General features: G+C 36.4%; 1 protein-coding gene across 1 annotated transcript in view; it reads right to left on the bottom strand.

The window, feature by feature from the left end:
- GSL10 (glucan synthase-like 10) overlaps positions 1-22,851 on the bottom strand; it is an 81,250-nt gene that overhangs the window by 28,297 nt on the left and 30,102 nt on the right. Inside the window, exons 15-22 of the mRNA XM_039022559.2 lie at positions 21,122-21,224; positions 20,864-20,987; positions 20,592-20,781; positions 20,401-20,453; positions 11,998-12,058; positions 11,843-11,924; positions 8,974-9,023; positions 8,056-8,142 (exon numbers count right to left, since the gene is read on the bottom strand). Of these exons, the coding sequence (XP_038878487.1) occupies positions 8,056-8,142; positions 8,974-9,023; positions 11,843-11,924; positions 11,998-12,058; positions 20,401-20,453; positions 20,592-20,781; positions 20,864-20,987; positions 21,122-21,224 (750 nt within the window). The remainder of the gene's footprint in view (positions 1-8,055; positions 8,143-8,973; positions 9,024-11,842; positions 11,925-11,997; positions 12,059-20,400; positions 20,454-20,591; positions 20,782-20,863; positions 20,988-21,121; positions 21,225-22,851) is intronic.

Here is a 22,851-nt window from a genome sequence, read left to right as displayed (position 1 = left end):
TTATATCATTAATGGACCCAAAAGCTTACGCTAATGGGTGAAGGTAAATTTAATTATATATATCATCTAACACTCCCTCTCACTTGTAGGCTTAGGAAACAACGTTGCAGAGACTTGAACACAAGACCTCCGTGGACCACCTACTCCGATACCATCTTAAATCACGAATTAACCCAAATGCTTAAGCCAATAGATGAAGGTAAATTTAATTATATACCATCTAATAGATGTAAATAAGATTCTACATGGAACAACATTACTTGTGATGAATATCAATTAATGTAATTTAGCTTTAATAAGATAACTAATAAAGATTGCCTTAGTAATTTATCTGATATTAAATTAATTAAGAAAACTTTAACAGTTGAAAAAATAAGAAGCCAACCTTACTTGTACATACGTGTCCTTCAATTCTAGGTTGTACATCTATGCTTTAAGTTCTAATTAACAGTGCATAATACTTCATTATAAAACCACACCAATATCAACAATATCGTTTGTTTAGAAAATGATACAAAACTTTTCATTAATACTCCAAGATACAAAGTAAACAAAGGCAACAAAAGTGAAAAAAGTAACAACAATAACTAACAATTATTAACAATTCAACAATATTATCGTAATTACAACTCATATCAACAATATCATATTAACAATAAACCACACTAATATAAAAGTTATCTTAAAAAGAATAATTCTTGATTCATAATATTATTCAATTGATTCTTAGGTTATTTAATAATATGACCGGTTGGAAATAGGGGTTTTAACCTAGGAGCATTTATGTAATTGTATAAGACCCCTAGGGCTTCCTACTGTCTATTTATACAGTGATTCCCTGTGTATTTAGTGTATCAATTTTAATAAGAAAAGTCTTTATGTCGTGGTTTTTCTCCCTGTACTAGGGTTTCCACGTAATCCTGTTGTTTTCTCTCCCTCTTCTCTTTTTTAACATGGTATCAGAGCGCGGTGACGAAAACCTAGTTGTTATGGAAGAGAATCAACCTCAATCCTCCTCTGTTGATGGGTCTTCAAGTTTCGACATGAGAACGGCAATCCGAGCAGTGGTAAAGGAATGTTTTCAGGACGCCCTAACGGAATTAATATCTGTCGTTCAGATACAATCCTTGGAAAATCGTCCTCAGCCAACCGGGTATCACTATTCCGGAACAAGTCAGAATCCGATCGGAGCTGGAGCCGGCCGCGAGGAACCTTCGATTCACGATTGGAGCTATTACGATCAGGGCAGAGTCGGTGGCAGTCACGGCAGATTCAGCGGTCTCGGACGTGAGGAACAAGCTCAATCCTCCTCTGTTGATGGATCTTCAAGTTTCGGCATGAGAACGGCAATCCGAGCAGCGGTAAAGGAATGTTTTCAGGACGCCCTACCGGAATTAATATCTGTCGTTCAGGTACAATCTTTGGAAAATCATCCTCAGGCAACCAGGTATCACTATTCCGAAACAAGTCAGAATCCGATCGGAGCTAGAGCCGACCGCGAGGAACCTTCGATTCACGATCGGAGCTATCACGATCAGGGCAGAGTCGGCGGCGATCACGGCAGATTCAGCGATCTCGGACGTGAGGAACAAGCTGGCCGCGAGGAGGTGTTGACCGTCGATCGGAATTATCAGGGCAGAGGAAGTAGTATCGGGGGCGAGGAGCAGAGGGGGGAGGATCAAATTAGGGTTAGTACTGGTCTGGAGCAAACCGGACCGGTTCGGGTTGAACCAGGGCAGACCAGCCACCGATATTTTGATTTTAATTCCGACCCAAACCGATCCAACCCGAGGCAAAACATTGTGTTTCAGTCCAACCCGAATCCCTTCATTTTAACCCGCGATCCGACCCACGACCCGAAAGCTCTTCTACCCAGTTTTTTGCACCAGCCGATCCACTTTCAGCCCATCCAGCCCGACCCAGTGATCCAGTTTCCTTCAATAGCCGAACCGACGGTTTTTTCACATCCAACAACCGAGGTCTCAAGCAACCAATACCTGTTCCGATAAATTGTGGTTCAGCTCGTTACCCAGACGATGTAAGACAACGGTTGGCTTACCTGCAATAGCAGATTTCTGATCTGGATACGATGTTCGGTGCAAATCCTCAACCAGTTTATTCAGAAAATCCAGTAAACTCATTACCTATAGTGCCTAACGTTTCCTACTTATCTGGTTCGATGGGTAATTCTGCAGGATTTATCATCGGAGAAAAATTAAATGGCCAGAACTATTTTTCTTGGTCTCAATCGATCCGAATGGCCTTGGAAGGGTGCCACAAGTTTGGATATTTGACAGGTGAAATTCCAAAGTCGGCCCCAAGTGATCCACAAGAACGAATTTGGAAAGGAGAAGATTTGTTGCTACGTTATGTCTTGGTGAACAGTATGGAACCGCAGATAGGAAGACCGTTACTGTATGCCGCCACAACCAAGGATATCTGGGAGGTAGCGCAAGATCTATATTCTAAACGACAAAATGCCTCTCGGCTATATACACTCCATAAACAGGTTCATGAATCCAAACAAGGGTCTATGGATGTTACCTCTTATTTTAACAAACTGTTGATCCTGTGGCAGGAAATGGACTTGTGTAGAGAAATTGTCTGGACTTGTCCACAGGATGGGTCCCAATATTTGAAGATTGAAGAAGCAGATCGTGTTTATATGTTTTTGGCTGGATTAAATCCAAAGTTTGATGGGGTTCGTAGTCGAATCTTGGGCCAGCGTCCGATTCCTTCACTTCGAGAAGTCTCTTCTGAAATACGGCTGGAAGAAGATCGGTCGTGTGCCATGAATAATACCACCTCAACTACTGATACAGCTGCTTTTGTTGCCAAGTCGTCTGGTACTGATAGTGATAAGAAACCTCCTTCCGTTTGTGAACATTGTAAAAAGCTTTGACATACAAAGGATCAATGTTGGAAATTACACGGGAAGCCCCCAAATAGCAGACGACGACAGTCTCACGAAAAATCTAATACTAGTTGTACCCTGGCAAGTGATTCAGTAGATGACCAAACTCAGAAGAAATCTCCTGGTGACGGTAAACACAGTTCAAGTACCGTTGGGGTTAGTGCAATTGCACAGTCAGGTAATTTTCCTTCTTTTAGCCTAATTAATGTGAATGGTAAGAAACCATGGATTGTGGATTCAGGGGCTATTGATCATCTTACGAGTTCCTCAGAGTTATTTATGTCATATAATCCGTGTGCTGGTAATGAGAAGATTCGAATGGCAGACGGGTCTTTTTCCACTGTTGCAGGAAAGGGCAATATTCTACGTGATACCTTACACATGCCTAAAATATCATATAATCTATTATCTGTCAGTAAACTAACAAGAGATTTGAGGTGTAAGACGATTTTCTCACCTAATTCAGTTTTATTTCAGGACCTGAAATCGGGGATGACGATTGGCACTGCCCGGCACGATAGGGGACTCTACTTCCCTTCTGACGAGGCTTCCTCTAGGAATGATCACCAATCGGGGTTTATGTCTTTAAATTTCTCTGTTTCTGAAAATGATGTTATGTTATGGCATTTTCGCTTAGGACATCCGAATTTTCAATGTATGAAATACTTATTTCCTCATTTATTTCGTAATGCTAGTACTTCTTCTTTTAATTGTGATGTTTGTATTCGTGCCAAGCAACATCGTGTTTCTTTTCATTCTCAGCCTTATAAACCCTCGAGTCTTTTTTCTCTTGTTCATAGTGATGTATGGGGTCCCTCACCGGTTACTACTTCCATGAGAAAACGGTGGTTTGTCACGTTTATAGATGATCACACCCATCTCATCTGGGTTTTCCTGCTCACTGATAAATCTGAAGTGTCTTCTATTTTCCAACAGTTTTACACAACTGTCGAAACTCAATTTAAAACAAAGATTGGGATTTTAAGAAGTGATAATGGGCAAGAGTTCTTTAATGCCTCTTTCAGAGAATTTCTCGACTCTAAATGTATTATTCACCAGAGTTCGTGTGCTTACAATCCACAACAAAATGGAGTAGAGCGTAAAAATCGGCATCTGGTTGAAATAGCCCGATCTCTTATGTTATCCGCCACCCTTCCGTCATACCTTTAGGGAGATGCAGTTCTTACTGCTGCTCATCTCATTAATCGGATGCTCTCGTATTCCTAATCTTCATACCCCTTTAGAATTGCTTAAAGAGTCTTTTCCTACTACTCAGTTGATCTCTGATGTTTCTCTTCGGGTTTTTGGTTGTGTTGCGTTTGTTCACTCCCATGGTCCAAACCGCACGAAATTTTCTCCTCGTGCTCAGAAGTGTATCTTTCTTGGATATCTACTCCATCAACGTGGATATTAAGTGCTATCATCGGTCATCTCAAAAGTATTATGTCTCCGTGGATGTCACCTTTCTTGAGGATCAGTCGTTCTTTCCCGTTAGTCATCTTCAGGGGGAGAACATAAATGAAGAAGAGACTAACTGGTCCTCTTATGCTATTCCTTTAGAGTCAGCGCCTATTCAAACCTTTTCTAAACCTAACCCTGATCATGATAGTCAGGTTCTTCCTACCAATCAAGTTCCTTGGAAAACGTACTACAGGAAGAATCTCAAGAAGGAAGTAGTGTCACCTATTGAACCAGAACTGTCGACTCAAGTGCAGGAGTCAGACCTGTCATCAGGTCTAGGTACGTGTATTCCTAATGATGTTGATTTATGTATGGAGGATGATGAAGGCAGGCATGACAAGGGAGGAGGAAGCAGTGATACTAAGAGAGTAATAGAAAGGGAAACTGTAGAGGATGGAATGATCGAAGTTACGGAGGATGAAATAGTCCGTGCTAATGATGATGTGGAAGTTACTACTGAAGTTTCTGATACACAGATAGTAAATCATGGTGAGAAGCCTGAAGAGGTGAAAGAACGTGATGCGTCACTTGATCTTCCTATAGCCCTGAGGAAAGGTACCCATTCATGTACTAAATATCCTATGCATAGTTACATGACGTATAGTAATCTGACATCCGAGTTCAAGGCTTTTACTACTAGCTTGGACACTGAAGTGGTTCTAGATAACATGAGTGTTGCAATAAAAAAAACAGAATGGCGGTCTGCTGTTATAGAAGAAATAAGAGCTCTGTAAAAGAATAAAACCTGGGAACCGGTGACTTTGCCTGAAGGGCACGAAACAGTTGGATGTAAATGGGTGTTTACTATAAAGTACAAGTCAAATGGGACGATTGACCGATACAAGGTTAGACTTGTTGCAAGAGGTTTCACCCAAACATATGGAGTGGATTATTCTTAGACGTTTTCACCTGTGGCTAAACTTAACATGATCCGAGTGCTTCTGTCAATAGTTGTGAATAAAGATTGGCCCCTACACCAACTTGATGTTAAAAATGCTTTTTTGAACGGGGAACTTGAGGAGGAAGTCTATATAGTCCCCCTCCCAGGTTCGAGAGTCAATTTAAAAATAAAATGTGTAGATTGAGGAAATCACTATACGAACTGAAACAGTCTCCAAGGGCCTGGTTTGATAGGTTCACGACGTTTGTGAAAGCACAGGGATATGTTCGAGGACATTCCGATCACACTCTTTTTGTAAGAAGATCAACATCAGGGAAAATTGTTGTTCTTATTGTCTATGTTGATGATCTTGTTTTATCTGGGGATGATGATGTAGAAGTCACAAGACTAAAAACAGAGATGGCTAAAGAATTTGAAATTAAAGACCTCGGGAAGCTAAGATACTTTCTGGGAATGGAAGTGGCTAGCTCAAAAGAGGGTATATCAATTTCTCAACGAAAATATATACTGAACTTGCTAAAGGAAACAGGTATGACTGGGTGTAAACCTGTTGACATGCCAGTAGAATACAATGCAAAAATCGGTGATAAGAATGATGGAATTCCTGTTAATAAAGAAAGGTATCAGCGGTTAGTTGGGAAGTTGATATACTTGTCTCACACAAGACCAGATATTTCTTATGCAGTAAGTATTGTGGAGTCAGTTCATGCAAGCTCCTTGTGAAGATCATATGATAGCAGTTGAACGTATTCTTCGGTATCTGAAAGGAACTCCTAGTAAAGTTCTAATGTTCAAAAAAACTGATAAACGATCTGTTGAAGCTTACACTGATTCTGATTGGGCAGGGTCTGTTGTTGACAAAAGATCTATGTCTGGATATTGTACGTTTGTCTGGGGAAATCTAGTCACCTGGAGAAGTAAAAAACAAGGATTTGTTGCTAGAAGTAGTGCTGAGGCAGAGTATCGGGCCATGAGTCTAGGAATTTGTGAAGAAATCTGGTTGAAGAAAGTATTATCAGATCTCCAGCAAGATAATGAGCTTCCAATGAAATTATTTTGTGATAATAAAGCTGTCATCAGTATTGCAAATAACCCAAATCAACACGACAGAACTAAACACGTAGAGATAGACAGACACTACATTAAGGAGAGGTTGGACAGTGGAAACATATGCATCCCTTATATTCCTTCGAATCAACAAGTTGCTGATGTTCTTACAAAAGGGTTATTGAGACAAAATTTTAATTATTGTGTAAGCAAGTTGGGGCTTGTTGATATTTATGCACCAACTTAAGAGGGAGTGTTGGAAATAGGGTTTTTAACCTAGGGGCATTTATGTAATTGTGTAAGACCCTTAGGGCTTCCTATTGTCTATTCATACAGTGAGTCCCTGTGTATTTAGTGTATCAGTTTTAATAAGAAGACTTTATATCGTGGTTTTTCTCCCTGCACTAGGGTTTCCACGTAATCCTGTTGTTTTCTCTTCCCTCTTCTCTTTTTTAACATGACCATCTTAACAATTTATCTGATATTTAGAAATAATAACTCGTTGAAACTAAACAGCTTAATAAACAGATAGAAGTTCCAACAAAAACAAAATAATTAACAAATTAGTTAGAAGTAGTAATGTTCATAAAATGATAATAAAAAGAAACACTGTAGGCTAAAAAGATTAGTATATCATTTATTAGAAATTTAGAATAACAATATTAACAAAACAGTTCTTCCTTACACTCGTCATGTTTCTTCTCTTCTTATGCAAAAACTCTCAAACAGTTCCTCGACAACAAGTTGACGAATGAACCCATTAAGTAAAAAGAAATTTATTCAGTTTTAATGTTATATTATTTAATCAAATATATATATATACACACATCAAAACCTTGGTCAACAAGGCCGTCCACAGGGACTTAACCATAATGAATTTAATGCTAATGGCCTATTAAATAATAACAAATAATAATTATTTAAAACTAAATAATTGACAAATTAAATAGAAATCTTAAATATTTCATAAGAAACTGGAACTAAGTAATTTTTCTTTTACCAAGGAGGGTGTTAGAAGTTGCAAAATAATTAAAAAACACAATATGGGTCTGGGGTGAGGAAATGTTATAAACGGGGTTTTTCAAAGGGTGAGTTTCCCCAAATTTTTGGAGAATAATTTCCGATGTTAAGGCAAGCCTCTCATTCTAATATCATACTTTCTGATCCCTTCATTCCCATTCTCCCTAAGAAACATGGCCCTGGAATTTTAATTTTATCAAATTGAATCCCAAACTTGAATAAAGGATGAAATTAAGAACCTTAGTTAAATAAACGTAGGTTTGAATTTGAAACTACATCGTGAGCATTCTTGTGGCTGATTTAGACTAATTGTGCAGGGTGTGTTTTTATTTTTTTAGGTTTGCACATTCATTTGAATATTTTTATGCTGCTCAATTATGATTTGATTTGGATTCAATTGAGACTATTGTGCAGGGTGTGCTTTTATTTTTTTAGCTTTGCACATTCATTTGAGTATTTTTATGCTGCTCAATTATGATTCGATTTGGATTCATTTGTGATCGCTAATAGTTGCATTTGGATTCTTTAAGATTAAGTTTGGTATTAAAGCTAGATTTGAGAAGTTTTGTTTGTAAGCATTTACGTCAGTATTAATTTAACAATTTACAATCAATTTTACGGTCAGAAATAAAACTCTGAAATTAAAATTGTTCCACTTATTTGTTTCATATAAATGGGATGATGCATAAAATCAATAAGAATCCATCAGTACCTCTCCAAGACGATCTCTTGCACCAATTAAGAAACTCCAAATAGCCGATACAACAGTATAGAACACATGAACGTCTAAGATGTAAATCTACAACCATAAATTAAATAAGATAAGTAGACTGTACATCCATATAGACACAGAAATATATACAAATCGGAATCATCCCAACAAAACGATAGCTTTATACTGCTGATTTTATACGTATGATATTCAGGAAAAGCAACGCAACAAGGTGACTTCTATCTATTTATCATAACTGATTTACATTTGCTCATTGACAACTATGTAACAAAATGACTTCTATCAGCTCAATGACTAGTGACATCAAATATTCAACATTTTCTTTTAAAAATTTTCAGGTAATAATCAAAACGTCAAGGGCTCATGACAAGGTGATCCGTATATAGTGTCATGGAACCAAAGATGTCTTTTCAGTGTTCTTTTAGAGGTTTCTTCCAAGAAGTACAGCTTGTTTTCTCTTTCAAATGCTTTGATTTGTTGTTCTAGCATGGATGCCAAAACAAAATTATTCGATTTTTTCATTAAGTTATTTATGGAAGTTTTTTTCCTTTATTTCTAAGTAGGGTCATAGATTAAACTAAATTATTCTTGAGGTTTTATTTTTAAATATCACGACACATGTAGTAATGACCTCAGATTGAGATCTTAGCAAGTTGAGTCGTTACATCCAATGACTCAATCAACCATCTTAATTAAAATGGGTTTATCATTTTTATTTACAAATCATTACCAATTATGCAAATAAGACAACCCATGATGTGGTTCTGAACATTCAACATTTTACAAAAAGTTGATAAATGAAGAATTCGCAGGCTAGTCAAATAAAAAAAGGAAATGACAGTTCAGTCAAGCATATCAGTTCGTGGGCAACATTGAAGTATGCAAATTTAAACTTACAGCAACCACGGGGGCCCATAAGCTAAGAATAGTCAAAGCATTATGATTATCTGCAAATAAAACATAAAATATGAGAAGTCAGACAACAGAAAGAGAATAACCTTCGAAACAGCCTAAAAGCCGAGTGTAATGAATAAATTTTTCGTCCATTTCTAGAAGGTTTATCTTTACAAAGAGAAACCGAGAGATTGAAGGTGTAAATGATATATCAAGCAACTTCTCTTAGGATATCTCGTTATAAATACAAATGACAGAGGGTGAAAGGATAATGGTTCAGAGTTTATATTTATTGATGAGGTCCATGTCAGAAACAAAAAGATTTCTTCTTCATTTTTTATTGAGAAACAAAACTTCCATTAGGATAAAAATGAATACAAAGGAGATTGGCAAACCATCAATATAAAAAATAGACCTACAAACCATCAAAGGTTGGCCTAGTGGTAAATAAGGAAATATCCCCTTGATAAAGGGCTAAGAGGTCATGGATTAAATCCATGGTGGTCACCTACCTAGGATTTAATATCCAACATGTTTTCTTAAACACCCAAAGTTGTAGGGTCGAGCAGTTTGTCCCGTGAGATTAGTCGAGGTGCGTAAGCTGGCCCAAACACTCACGGATATAAAAATAAAATAAGCCTACAAAAAGGCAGATAAAAAAGGACCCAAAACTAACAAAGAATGAGCTATCATATAAAATAATATTAAACCTACCTGGGGACCAAACCTTCTCCTAAGTCAACTCCGCGCCTACAAACTCAATTATTCTTATCAAACCAAATACCACAAACAACTCTGCACACATAAAAAGACCCTCTAGATAGTGCTCCCCTTCACTCAAAGGAAAGACGGAGCAAGACCTTATCTATCTCCCTATTACGTGGTAAACACACCCTAAAAATCTCAAATAGAGTCCCAAAGCCTACTAAAGATGCAAGGTGAGAAGACTAACCTCAAAACCTACTAAAGATGCACAAGCACTCCATTTGGAGGGATCACAATTGATACCAAGGACAACACTCTTAGACTTATTAATCTTAAAACAAAAACTAAGCTCGATGTCACAAAAGAAGGTTAAGATTAACAAAAGTCGTAGTTCGGCCCTAAACAAAAGAAATTTGTGTTATTCGCAAATTAAAAAGATGCAACAGGTCAAGCACACCCCACTCTAAGTCCCTCGAAGGCCCCACCCTCTACACTAATGGGAAGTATCTACTTAGAATATCCATCAATCATAAGAAAAAAAGGAGGAGGAGAATCCCCTACCCTAAGCTCTCTAGAAGCAACAACTTTACCTCTCGTTTTTTTTTTTTTTTTGTTGATAAGAAAGAAGAATCTCACCTTCCTCGTACAACTTGCTTCTCAGTTTAAAGAAGAATCTCACCTTTCTCATACAACTAAACATTCAAGATCTCTTCCAGCCAAAACCTTTCATCCCACTAGGACCCTATTTAAAAATCCCAATCCACATGTCTCCTCTCCTCTTCCTAAGGAGATCTATTCAACTCTCCCAAAATCTAGCAATCCAATAAGAATTTCTATTTTATCATGGATTTTGTTTCATAATAGTCTCAACGCGTACTTCAGAAAAAGCTAGCTTCTGCAGCCCTCAATTTGCTTTGCACGTCAAGCGCACAAGGAAAGTTTCAACCATGTATTCTTTAACTATCCCTTTTCTCAAGATTGTTGGTTGCATGTTTTCAAAATCTTTAGGTTGCATTGGGTTTTTGATGCAAGCGTTAAAGATAATGTTCTTCAGTTACTCCCAATTTTATCGGATGTCCCCAAAGATAATGATCTTCCAATGTTCTTCAATTGATGTTCTTCAGTTACTTGTAAGCCCTATTTCCTCTCTAAAGGCTTATTTATTTTGGGTAAATGCAGGTAAAGCTCTCCTCTCTAGCTTGTGGAAGGGAAGGAACATGAGAATTCTTTAGGATAAATATAGCTCTTGGGTGGACATTTTTTATTCAAGTCGCCTCAATGCCTCACTCACTTTGGTGCTCCTCATCCAAATCTTTTGAGGGATACTCTCTTCAAGATATCAAATTAAATTAGGCTGCCTTTAATGAACCTTAACAGAGTTTGGTTATGTCTTTACAGATTTTTTCTATCTTTTTTGTTCAGTTTTATATTTGTTTTACTTATTTTTTGTCACTACTATTTCACTCCCTTGCGGAGTTTGTATCCCTTGGGCGAACATAGTCATAAGTTCCACAAAATCAATTTTAAAAAGATCCCTTCTACCTTACAAGTGCTATAGTCCGTTGTAGCCTCATTAGCAATAAGCAATAGGTCCACAAGTTTTCTTCCTAAAACCAAAGCGCCAAAACAATAAAAAAAAATGGTACTAGGGAAAGAAAACCTTAACTTCTTAGCATGAACTTTAGCAATGATCTGATGATTAATTACAAAACTAATCGGTCTAAAATCTCTGCCTTGCACTCCACTTCTTGGGGACAGAACATGGACATATAGTTCATCAAAGCGTCAACAACACCCCTATAAAGAAAAATAAAAACTCCCACACCATTTATCCTTGATCAATCATCATGGAGAAAGACCCTCCCTAAATTTTTTATATATATATATATCACTACATAGTAGATTTTCATTTATAGGAGGCCAAAAAAATATTTTAAAAGATTAAGATAATAATACATACAAGAGGGAAAAAAACACAAAGAGAGCACCAAATTAAAAAAGGAAGACTTAAGATCAAACAGCAAATAACACAAACAATACCAGACATGATACTTGCACTAAATAACAAAACGACATGATTTTATAAAATTTTAAAAATAAATAAATAAAACAATAACACCATAAACTTATGGCCTACAACTCAAAATGAAATGAAAAGCGAACTCACTTCTAGACACAAAGTCATGCCACGAATATCTTATATCTCTCATATTTACAATAAGCTTGGTAGGTCCAACAAGAGGCTTGATCTGCAAGATACGAATCAAGTCTTTAGATTACATGGCTAGAGATAGATATCATTGCATAAACAACACAGCTAACCTGAAGAAAATAAGCAAATGCAAATTTTCCACCCAGAATGATAATCCACAAAAGCATGTACCTACAAAATTAGATTGTGAATGTCCTCATGTACACAAACAAAATTCCATTTCTCCATAATATTTACTTGAGTAGTTAAAGGAGGTATTTGATGTAGGGGCATATTTACCTTTGTCTTTATGTCTTAATATTACTTGTTTAAACCATATTAGGTTACAAACTTATCAGTTAGTGATTTTTTTTTTTTTTTTTGGAAATGAAAACTAACACTTTCATCGATGAAATGAAAAGAGTAAGTTGTTTACTCATTATTCCAATGGATTCTTGACTGTTAGATAGTTTGTTGGCTGCAATTCTCTTTTGTATTTGAGCCAGCCATCTTGTACTTGTTAGTACTTTTTTCCATTCTTAACAAAGCCTTCATGTCAAGTGCTATCAGAGCATACATTCCAATGCCTTTCTTGGATCACTCAACTTTTCACCTTTACGGCTTAACTCACAGCAAAGAACTACTTCACCATCAACGAAACAGGGAGAATTTACAACTAATAAACCACAAACTTACCCTCCAGAAATCACACAATTATTGGCTGACTTTCCTGTGGCTTCTAACTCCCCAACTTCTCTCACACCATTAAGAAACATACAACACACAATAAATTTTATCCGAGGAAGCACTCATTCTCACCTCCCACGCAATCGAATGAGCCCCAAAAAATACCAAAACTGATAACAAATAAAATTCAAGAACTACTCCATAAAGAACATATCCAAACTAGCCTCAATCCTTGCGCAGTTCAAGCCTGATTATCACCCAAAAAAGATGATTCTTTATGCCTTTGAGTTGATAGCAAGGCAATCAATAAGACTGCCATTAAATATAGAATCCTTATCCCTGATCTTTTAGATCAACTTTGAGTTTCCTTGGTCCTTTTCAAAGATTGATCTTAAAAACAACTATCACCAGATTTGAATAGGTTTAAATACTATTTTGATGGGTTTTTTTTGTACGGATGGCCCCTTTTTAGGGAGTCAAATGAAAAATGGGTATATTTTTTAAATTGAATGAAAAGTGGTCTTCTGCTTACATCAGCATCTTGTGAATTTACCCATTCAACCCTGAAAACCATTCGCGCGCTATAATTCATAAGTTTTCTCGATACTTGATACTCGATCCTCGATGCTCTATGCTCTATGTTATATACTAGCTATATGATCCTCGATCCTTGATTCTTGATTCTTTACGCTCTATGTTATATGATATATGCTCCATACTATATACTAGCTACATGCTACTCAATCCTCTACACTCTATGCTCGATTCAGAAGTTCACTTGATGTTCAATGCTCTAATGCTCTATACTCTATGTTTGATGCTCGATACAAAGGAATGCAAAAAAAAAAAAAAAGAAGAAGAAGAAGAAACGCAGAAACGCAGAAAAAAACATAAAAAGAAGAAGAAATGCAGAAAAAGAACAAAAGTAAAAGAAAAAAAATGGAAGAAGAAATGCACAAAAATGCAGAAAAAATCGCAGGAAAAAAAGGAAGATGGAAGAAGAAGAAACTCAGAAAAAATGAAAAAAGAAAAAAGAATGCTGCAAAATGAAGAAAAATAGAAGAATGCATTTGGGGTTAAAGGGGTAATTTCACATGGTGATGACATAAGCAAAAGGCCAAAATTCATTGCTTTTCGAAAAGATACCCATTTTTCATTTTTTCCCTTCATTTTGGGCCATCTATGTCATTTTCCCTATTTTGATTACATGTTTATTTTAGTCCATATACTTTCAATTTTGGTTCATTTTGGTCCTGATATTCTTAAAATGTTTATTTTGCTCCTTATACTTTCAACTTCAATTCATTTTGGTCCTTGATAATTTTGGTTCCTTCATTTTCATTTCATTTTTTACGAGATCAAAATGATCACTTTTAGAAAGTTCAAGATCAAAATGAACCATAGTACAAGGACTAAAATGAACATTCTAAAAGCCAAAATGATCAAAGTTGAAAGTATAAGGACTAAAATGAACATTTTGAAAATACATGGACCAAAATGAACCAAAACAAAAAGTATAAGAACCAAAGTAGTATTTAGCTTATGGTAAATCAGGAGGAATGTCAACAATGTGGGACGAAAGCAAACTATTAGTCACTGTAGTTCTTAAAGGCAGTTACTCCTTATCTATTAAATGCAAAACTATTTGCAGGAAGGTTTGGTGGGTGACAAATGTATATGGTCCAACAGATTACAAAGAAAGAAGATCTATTTGGCTCGAACTCTCCTCCCTTTCAGCCTATTGTTCAAAAGCTTGATTGTATGGGTGGAAATTTCAATATCACCAAAACAATTAGAACCAAGCGAAGGTTTCAATATCTCCAAAACAATTCAAGAGCGATTTCCAATGGGAAGGATGACAAGAGGAATGAGAAAGTTCAATTAGTTCATTGCGGAAGTAAATTTGCTAGAAATACCATTATCCAACGGCAGATTTACTTGGTCAAGAGAAGGAAGGGTGGTTTCACGCTCAATGCTTGACAAATTCCTTGTATCAAATGAATGGGATGAAGCATTTGAAAACATTAGAGTGGTAAGGCAAGTTCGGATCTCCTCTGATCATTTTCCCCTTTTGTTAGAAGTTGGCTCCTTTGAGTGCGGCACGTCACCTTTTCGATTTTGCAACAGCTGATTGTTAAACAAATATTGTTGTCGGATTATAGAAAGATCTCTAAACACGGGCAATCATCAAGGATGGGGAGGATTAATCTTCAAAATTACGAAGTTCAAAGACGATATTAAAAGAATGGCATTATGATTTTGAAGGAAAACAAAAAAGGAGGAAGAAAAGTTGTTAAAAGAAATTGGCAATGAAGAGAGCATTGCGGAAATATCTGATTCTTCCTTGTTAGAACTAGAAATGAGAGTGTCTTTGAAGGCTGAATTGTTGTATTTATACTGTACAGAGGAAAGGAATCTAATCCAAAAGAGTAAGCTTAATTGGCTTAAATTGGGAGATGAGAATACGAGGTTCTTTCACTGCTTTCTTGCAGCAAAAAAAGAGGAGAAATCTGATATCGGAATTAACAAATGGTCAACGCATCCCAACAAGTTATTTCCACAAAATTGAAGTTCTAATCATAGACTTTTATAAGTCCCTACACACGAAGACTCCTAATGCAGGCTCTATCCCAATCAATCTGGAATGGTCCATTGTCTCGGAAGCTCAAAACACTTGGCTGGTTTCACGATTCACTTAAGGGAAAATTCGAAAAGGTTTTGGGGAAAAATAAAGCTCTTGGCGTAGACGAATATGCAGCAGAGTTCTTCATCAAATTTTCAGAGCAGATTAAGTATAATTTCAGCAGTCTATTTGATGAATTTTATGAAAATGGAAGGCTGAATTCCTGTGTAAAGGAAAATTTAATTTGTTTGATCAAAAAGAAAGAAGATGCTGTCATGGTAAAAGTCTTTAGGCCCATTAACCTTACCACTTTAGTGTATAAGCAGGTTGCAAAGTACTTGCTGAGAGAATGAAAGGAATTATGCCTAGCATCATCGCCCCCACTCAAAGTGCATTCATTGAAGGCCGTCAAATTCTAGATCCAATTCTTATAGCTAGCTAAGAAGTAGCGGAGGACTATAGATTTAAAAAGAAAAAAGGATGGATCCTCAAATTAGATTTGGAAAACGCCTTTGACAGAGTTGATTGGGTATTCCTAGAGAAGGTATTAAAAGGAAAAAATTTTAACACTCACTAGATTACATGGATAATGGGTTGTATCAAAAACCCAAGATTATCCATTTTCATCAATGGGCGACCAAGAGAAAGAATCTTCGCTTCTAGGGGAATAAGGCAAGGGATCCCCTTTCACCTTTCCTTTTTTCTCTTATAAGTGAAGTGTTGAATGGTCTTATTTTAAGACTTCATAAGAAAGGAAAGTATGAAGGATTTATAGTGGGAAAAGAAAAACTTCATGTTCCATTACTTCAATTCGCCGATGATACTCTAATCTTTTGCAAAATATGAAAGACGAGATGATAGAAAAACTACGGAAAACAATTGAACGTTTTTAATGGTGCTCCAGGAAAAAGGTCAACGGGGAGAAATCAGTCTTATGTGGGGTTAACATAGATGAAAATAAGGTACGTTCTGTTGCATCTTTGCTGACTTGTAAAGTAGAGCAGTTACCTATGATATATCTTGGTTTACCTTTGGGAGGATACCCTAAAAAAGTATCCTTTTGGCAGCTTGTGATTGATAAAGTCCAAGGAAAATTAGACAAATGGAAGAGGTATAACTTATCCCACGGTGGAAGAATCACGTTATGAAAATCAGTTCTGTCCAATCTTTCCACTTATTACATGTCCACCATTTTAGTGCCAGAAAGGTGATTTCAACGTTGGAAAGAACCGTGAGGAAATTTTTTTGGGAAGGACATAAAGGGGGAAAATTGAATCATTTGGTGAAATGGGAGAGTTATTAAAACTGAAAAAGATGGAGGCCTAGGTTTGGGCAGTTTAAAAATGAGAAACTTCGCTTTGCTTTCTAAATGGGGCTGGCGTTTTATGAATGAGACAAATTCTCTCTGGTGTCAGGTTATAAGAAGTATACATGGGAGCAGCCCCCTTCAAATGGCATATGGCTGGTAAGGTGTGCTCTAGTCTTCGTAGCCCGTGGATTAGTATCTCAAGATCTTGAAGAATTGGCCGTTTTCAGAATTGGGAATGAGTGCAGAACAGCCTTTTGGACAGATCCATGGTTAGATAAAACTCCTTTGAGCACATGGTTTCCACGGCCTTTTAAGGTTGCCCTCAATCCTAAAGGTTCAGTTTCAGATCATTGGGATCCCTCCACATCATCATGGTCTATATTCTTTTGTAGGTTGCTGAAAGAGGAAGAAATTAATGATTTTCATAAGACTATGGCAATTATTTCGGACAAAAAAACCTTAAATATCCTGGATAGAAGGATTTGGTTATGGGAAGCAAGTGGAGTCTTCTCGGCCAAATCACTTGTTAATCACCTATCTTTGGCCTCACCCATAGAAAACTAATTGGAGAAAAGCATTGGAAATCCAAAGCCCATGGCGGGTGAACATCACGGTTTGGTTCATGTTAGTTGGGAATTTATATTGTGCCTTAGTCATGCAAAGGAAGCTTCCATTCCATTACCTCTCTCCTCATATTTGTCCACTGTGTTTGGCAGACCATGAAGACTTACAGCATTTATTTTTTGAATGTTATGCTAAAAAGTGTTGGGATCTGTTGGTCTACTTGTTTAACCTATGTTGGGTATTTGGTTGCATTTTTAGTGACAATGTTTCGCAGATTTTGATTGGTCCAGCTCATAAGAAAAGACCAAAATTACTTTGGAGTAACGCAGTTAAAGCTTTGCTCACTGAACTATGGTTTGAACGAAACCAGCGAGTTTTCCATAATAAAGCTTCTCCTTGGTTAGACCGATTTGAATTTGCTCGGCTGAATGTGTCCTCATCGTGTACACTTTGAAGAACTTTTGAAGATTACTTTATTCGAGAACTAAACTTGAATTAGCGGGCATTCATTTCTCCATCCTATTACACTATGATCGTTCTTCAGTTTTCAGAAAGCTTGCTGCCAAAGATTGTTTTTGCAGTGAAATTAGTCATTTTGTTTTGTATTTGTTTCTTCTCGGCTTGGGTGTCATTTTCTCTTGTAATTGTTCTTGTACCTTTGACATTTGGGCTGGAATTTGATTTTGGTTGGAATTCTGATTGTAATCCTATAGTCTTTATTGAATACGATGAGGGTGCTGAGGGGGTGTCAACCTAGTTGAGATGTCCAGGTGCACCCTTCGATCCTTAGGTCTTTCTAATTTAATATCATTATATACTTTGAACATTAATCTTGTTTCATTATCCTAATGAAGAAGTTTCTTATTTCAAAAAAAATAATAATAATAAACTGGAGGATGAAGGTAAGTCATGCCTTTTGAATTGCCCAACACACCAACCATGACATATTAGTCTATAGAAAGAGTAACGAAGATCGCAATAACACTTATACAATATCTCCTTCATTCTTACTTAAAATGAAATTTCTATAAGTTTAAAAATTTGAACTTTCTTGTCTAAAATAATTATTTTTTGGGGTTTGTTAGAAGCGTAAAAGGGGTGGCTGTTCACCCAAGAAAGATGGTAGCAATAAAAGATTGGCCAGTCTCAAAAGTACTCACGGTATCAATGTTTATGGTATTAGCTTCCTTATATCGCAAATTTATAAAATGTTTCAAAACGATTGCAAAACCTTTTAAAAAAAAAAAACTTGCTTAAAAATACACTAGCTCAGGTGCTCTTAGAAAATCACTAATCATGGACCTCTAGGGGTGTTCACAGTTCAGCTTGTTTCTATTTGAGGCCCAAACCAAAACCAAAACCAAACCAAAGTTCGCTTTAGCATTTTACTTTCTTTTTTTTTTTAAACCTCCCCCCAAAAGTATCATCATTCTTCTCTCTCTCTTGTTTATGCATCTTCGTCAACTCCATCTTCATCTCATCTAACCATTGGTTCACCATTTTCACCTCTGGAAGCACTTTGTAATTCAATGACATGACAATAGAGCATAATCATCTTCGTGTTCTCTTTCTAAGCTTTTTATAAAACTTTTCTAACCAAGATATTTGTTTGGATTTGGGAGCATTTATCTTTTCTGTTTATTCATGAATTTTAGGATGGATATTTTATGGTTTTTAGCAGTTTTATGTCTTCTTTTGAATATTTTGTTTCCTCGTATTTTAAGCCGTAGTCTCTCTTTTCATTATATCAATGAAAAGTTATGTTTCCTTTCAAAGACAAATAGAGCATAATCAATATTTTGGAGCTTGCTGACAACAGAAACACAAACAATGGTGATGGCGGCACAATAGTGGTGGAGGCAATGGTGGTGGGGCTACAATTAAATGTAGTAGGAAGTGGGAGATTTAGTGAAGAAAAAAGACGAAAAAGATTGCATTCCCTAACAGCTTTTGATCACATTCCTTAATTACAAGATCATGGCATATCACTTTTAGAAGATTGTTAAAAGATGCTAAAATTCTAGATTTCCATCCATTAATGGGTGTTGCTTAGACTCCAAACAGATTGCTTTTTCTCAAGATAAAAGTTGGGCTTTGAATTCACCCAGAAGCTTTTCTGTTAACTCTTTATCTAAGCATTTAATTGCTACCTCTCCTTTAGATAAGGAAGTGTATCAGGCACTTAGGAAATCCAAAAGTCCTAAGAAAATTAATATTCTTGTTTGGACCACCCTCCAACATAAGCTGCAACATCATTATCAAGATACAATGATACAAAATATTCAAAAGAAAATATAAAAACTGCTAAGTGGTTTTTATTCTCAATTTTCCAGATTCAGTGGGTCTTTGGTAAATCTTTCCACAGCAACATATTAAAGCTTTTGGTTGGCCCTTCTTTGGCTTTTAGCTCTCAGATTTTATGGTCCAATGCAGTTAAAGCTCAATTTTTAGAAATTTGGTTTGGACACGATCAGAAGGTCTTTCACAATAAGTCACTTCATTGGTTAGCTCATTCGGATTCTACTCGTCTTCTTGCATTCACTTGGCGTTCTCTATCCAAAGTTTTCTCCAATTATTCTAATTAGGACATTAATTTGTATTGGAACGCTTTTATTTTCATGGTTTAATCTTATTGTATCTTATTTTTTATTATGATTCTTGTATTTTGAGTCTTAAATCATCGATTGATCCAATAGCTTAAGCTAATAGGAAAGGCAGATTTAATATTAAAACATCTAGCATTCCCCTTACTTATGGGCTTAAAACATGTAAAAGATACAAAAAGTGGAAATCAATATTAATAAAGAAAGAGATAACATTGCAAGGATTTGAACCCTCCTTGACCACCACCTTTGATACCGATAGACCCAAAAGCTTAAGCTAATGGGTAGCTAATGAGTGAAGGCAAATTTAATATTATCTCATATCATCTAGCATTGAGCAATAGACTCTTCCTAAATTAAGGAAAAATCATGTTTCCTTTTCAAAATATATATATATATATTGCACGTAAATAGATTTTAAGGATAACTGGGAAAAATGCACCAATCACCACCCATACACTGACTTTCATAATTTGGATGGCTTCTTCTTCAAAGGTGACATGGTTTGCATTCCTCATACCTCTCTTAGGAAATTCATTATTAAGGGAATGCATTCTGGGAGTTTAGCAAGCCACTTTGACCATGATGAAATCCTCGAAGCTTATATCAAATATCGTCTTGCCCCTCTTTTATAATTTCACTTGATATAGCAACACAATTTTATATTTGTGTTTCGTGTTGTTTTTTTTGTGGTTGGGAACCTAATGAAACATTAGTCGATCCAGATCAAATAAATTCAGATACTTACTTGATAAAATCGGTAGTCCTCTCATACATCCCACGTCCAACGTAGTACCGTTCCTAGTAAAACAAATTCAGAAGCCAAAAAAAAAAAAAAAAGTTATAGATTTAACAAAAGAACCTGTGTCAACTGAAATTGAGAGGACCACATTACGCGAGCAGAAAACAACAAATAAAGCAAGCATAAGAGGGTGAAACCTGACGCATCCACTTGATAAAGCGAACAAGAGGCCACCGATCACATTGATTTGTTAAAAGATGACAAGCAGGTATACGCATGAGGATACTGAGACAAAGCTGCACACCACCATATATTCCAATCACAATTACATATAGTCTGAACATCACTCTTTCTGCATTTGGTTTACTCCCCTCCTGAAGAGCTTTCCTGTAACAGAATAGATAAAAATAAGACTAAACGTCTTGTGGAGAAAACAAGACAGCAAAAAGATTAACGCAAGAATACATACACATAAAGAAAGGTTATCGAAGCTGATGCAATACTGAACCAAAGAAAACGAAGAAAAATTCGAGAAACAGCAAGACGCCTTGAAGTAGAGTATGCACCATACATCATTAGGATATCGAGAACACCTGGGTCAAGTACATGCAGTAGAATAGAAAATTGTTAGAACAACAAAGAAAGTTATTTCAATCTATTGCACACAAGATAATTGAACACATCAGCTTCAAACAATTCCAGTAGAAACAACTAGAACAGCACATACTCTCAATAAACTTCATTACAACAAATGTCGGACCAAGACTCAGAACTTCCAGCAGTGTCTTTATATTAAAGCTTCCATCGTTAAATGCAACTATGGTCAGAGCCTGTAAGAATAACAATGTGATAAATAATAATTAAATGAACTTCCAGCAGGGTCTCTCATTTCTCACTTATCACCAGCTTCCCCTTTAAATGAGCATTTGGAGAAAGCTTTGTGGAAATCTAAGAGTCCTCATTGGGTGAACATAACGGTTTGGATTATGCTATTTGGGTATTTAAACTGCTCTTCTATTATGCAAAAGAAGCTTCCTTCACATTGTTTGTCACCACACATTTGCTCTCTCTGTTTGGCAGCCGGGGAGGATTTACAGCATGTGTTTTTTGTATGCAGCTATGCTGAGAAGTGTTGGCACCGTCTTTTTGCTTGTTTTAACTTAAGATGGCCTTTTGGGAATGATTTTCGTGAGAATGTTTTGCAGATTCTGGTTGGTCCAAAGCTCAAGTCATCCCCAAAACTACTTTGAAATAATGCGGTCAAAACCTTGCTTTGCTGAAATATTGTTTGAAAGGAACCAAAGAGTGTTTCATGAAAAGAACACTCCTTGGTTAGATCGGTTTGAGGCAGCTCGGCTTAATGCTTCCTCTTAGTGCACCATTTCCAAGTCTGCAAGTCTTTTGCAGACTTTTCTATCAAAGATCTAAGTCTAAATTGGAAGGCTTTTATTTTTCCAGCACATTAGCTATAGTTTAGCAATTGTTTCTAACTTGGCATTGTAATGGAGGACATATTTCTAATATTATCATTGTATGTCCGGTTGGTGATTTGTATTGGAGATGATGGCGATGCTAAGGGCGTATCAACCTAGTTGAGATTCCTAGGTGCACCTTCTGATCTCTAGGATTGTTTTGGTTGTTGGTTGTTGTTCTAGTTTTTCTCTTGATGTATGTTTTTTCATTATATCAATAAAAAGCCTTGTTTCCTTTTCAAAAAAATAATGATAATTAAATATATGAAAGTACAGATATCCCAGTCCTAATCCTTTGGATTAGATTTCTAGGATCACCATCTCTTTTGTCATTTAGGCTAGGGGTGAGCAAGCAAATCCAAAAAACCGAGTCAAATGACCAAAACCAGCCGAACCGACGACAGTCGGCCGGTTTATTAGTATGAGCCGTCGATGGTCGGTATGAGCCGTCGATGGTCGGTTTTAATGTGTAAAAAACCAACCAGTCCGCCGGCCGGTCAAGGAAACTTTCAATTTCCGACCGCAACCGGCTGACGCTATTAACAGTATCAAAATAAAACCCTCCCGTGGTGATTGGCTTCCCAATGCATGCAGACCATGGGAAGACGATCTCTTCCCAAGGTGAGTTTCATTTAAAATATATATATATTAATTTTATTTTGTTTTATGTTATTTTATTTGTTTATTTTATTATATGCTTAAAACATTTTTATTTTTCTAAACTTTCCTTTATCACGTTTTTTTCTTCTATGAGTTGAGTTCTTCCTCATTTCTTTCTTTTTTTCAATTGCTTCTCTATTTGTTCTTTCCTTTTTCTCTTCTTCCTTTCCTTTCTTCTCTGTCCTTTTCTGGTTTGATTTTTTCATCTTCTTCCCCATTTGTCTTTTTTCTTTCCTGTTACCTTTTTCTCTGTTTTTTCCTTCTAGTTTCTTACATTCCCTTATCAAAATCGTGAAAAACGACCAAACTCAACCGACCGTTAATG

This window comes from Benincasa hispida, chromosome 2 (assembly GCF_027475165.1).
Source record: "Benincasa hispida cultivar pf3 chromosome 2, pf3_genome.v1.1, whole genome shotgun sequence".
Classification (NCBI taxonomy): Eukaryota; Viridiplantae; Streptophyta; class Magnoliopsida; order Cucurbitales; family Cucurbitaceae; genus Benincasa; species Benincasa hispida.
The sequence above is the reverse complement of the archived record's forward strand: the minus strand, read 5'-3'. Positions and strand labels throughout refer to the sequence as shown.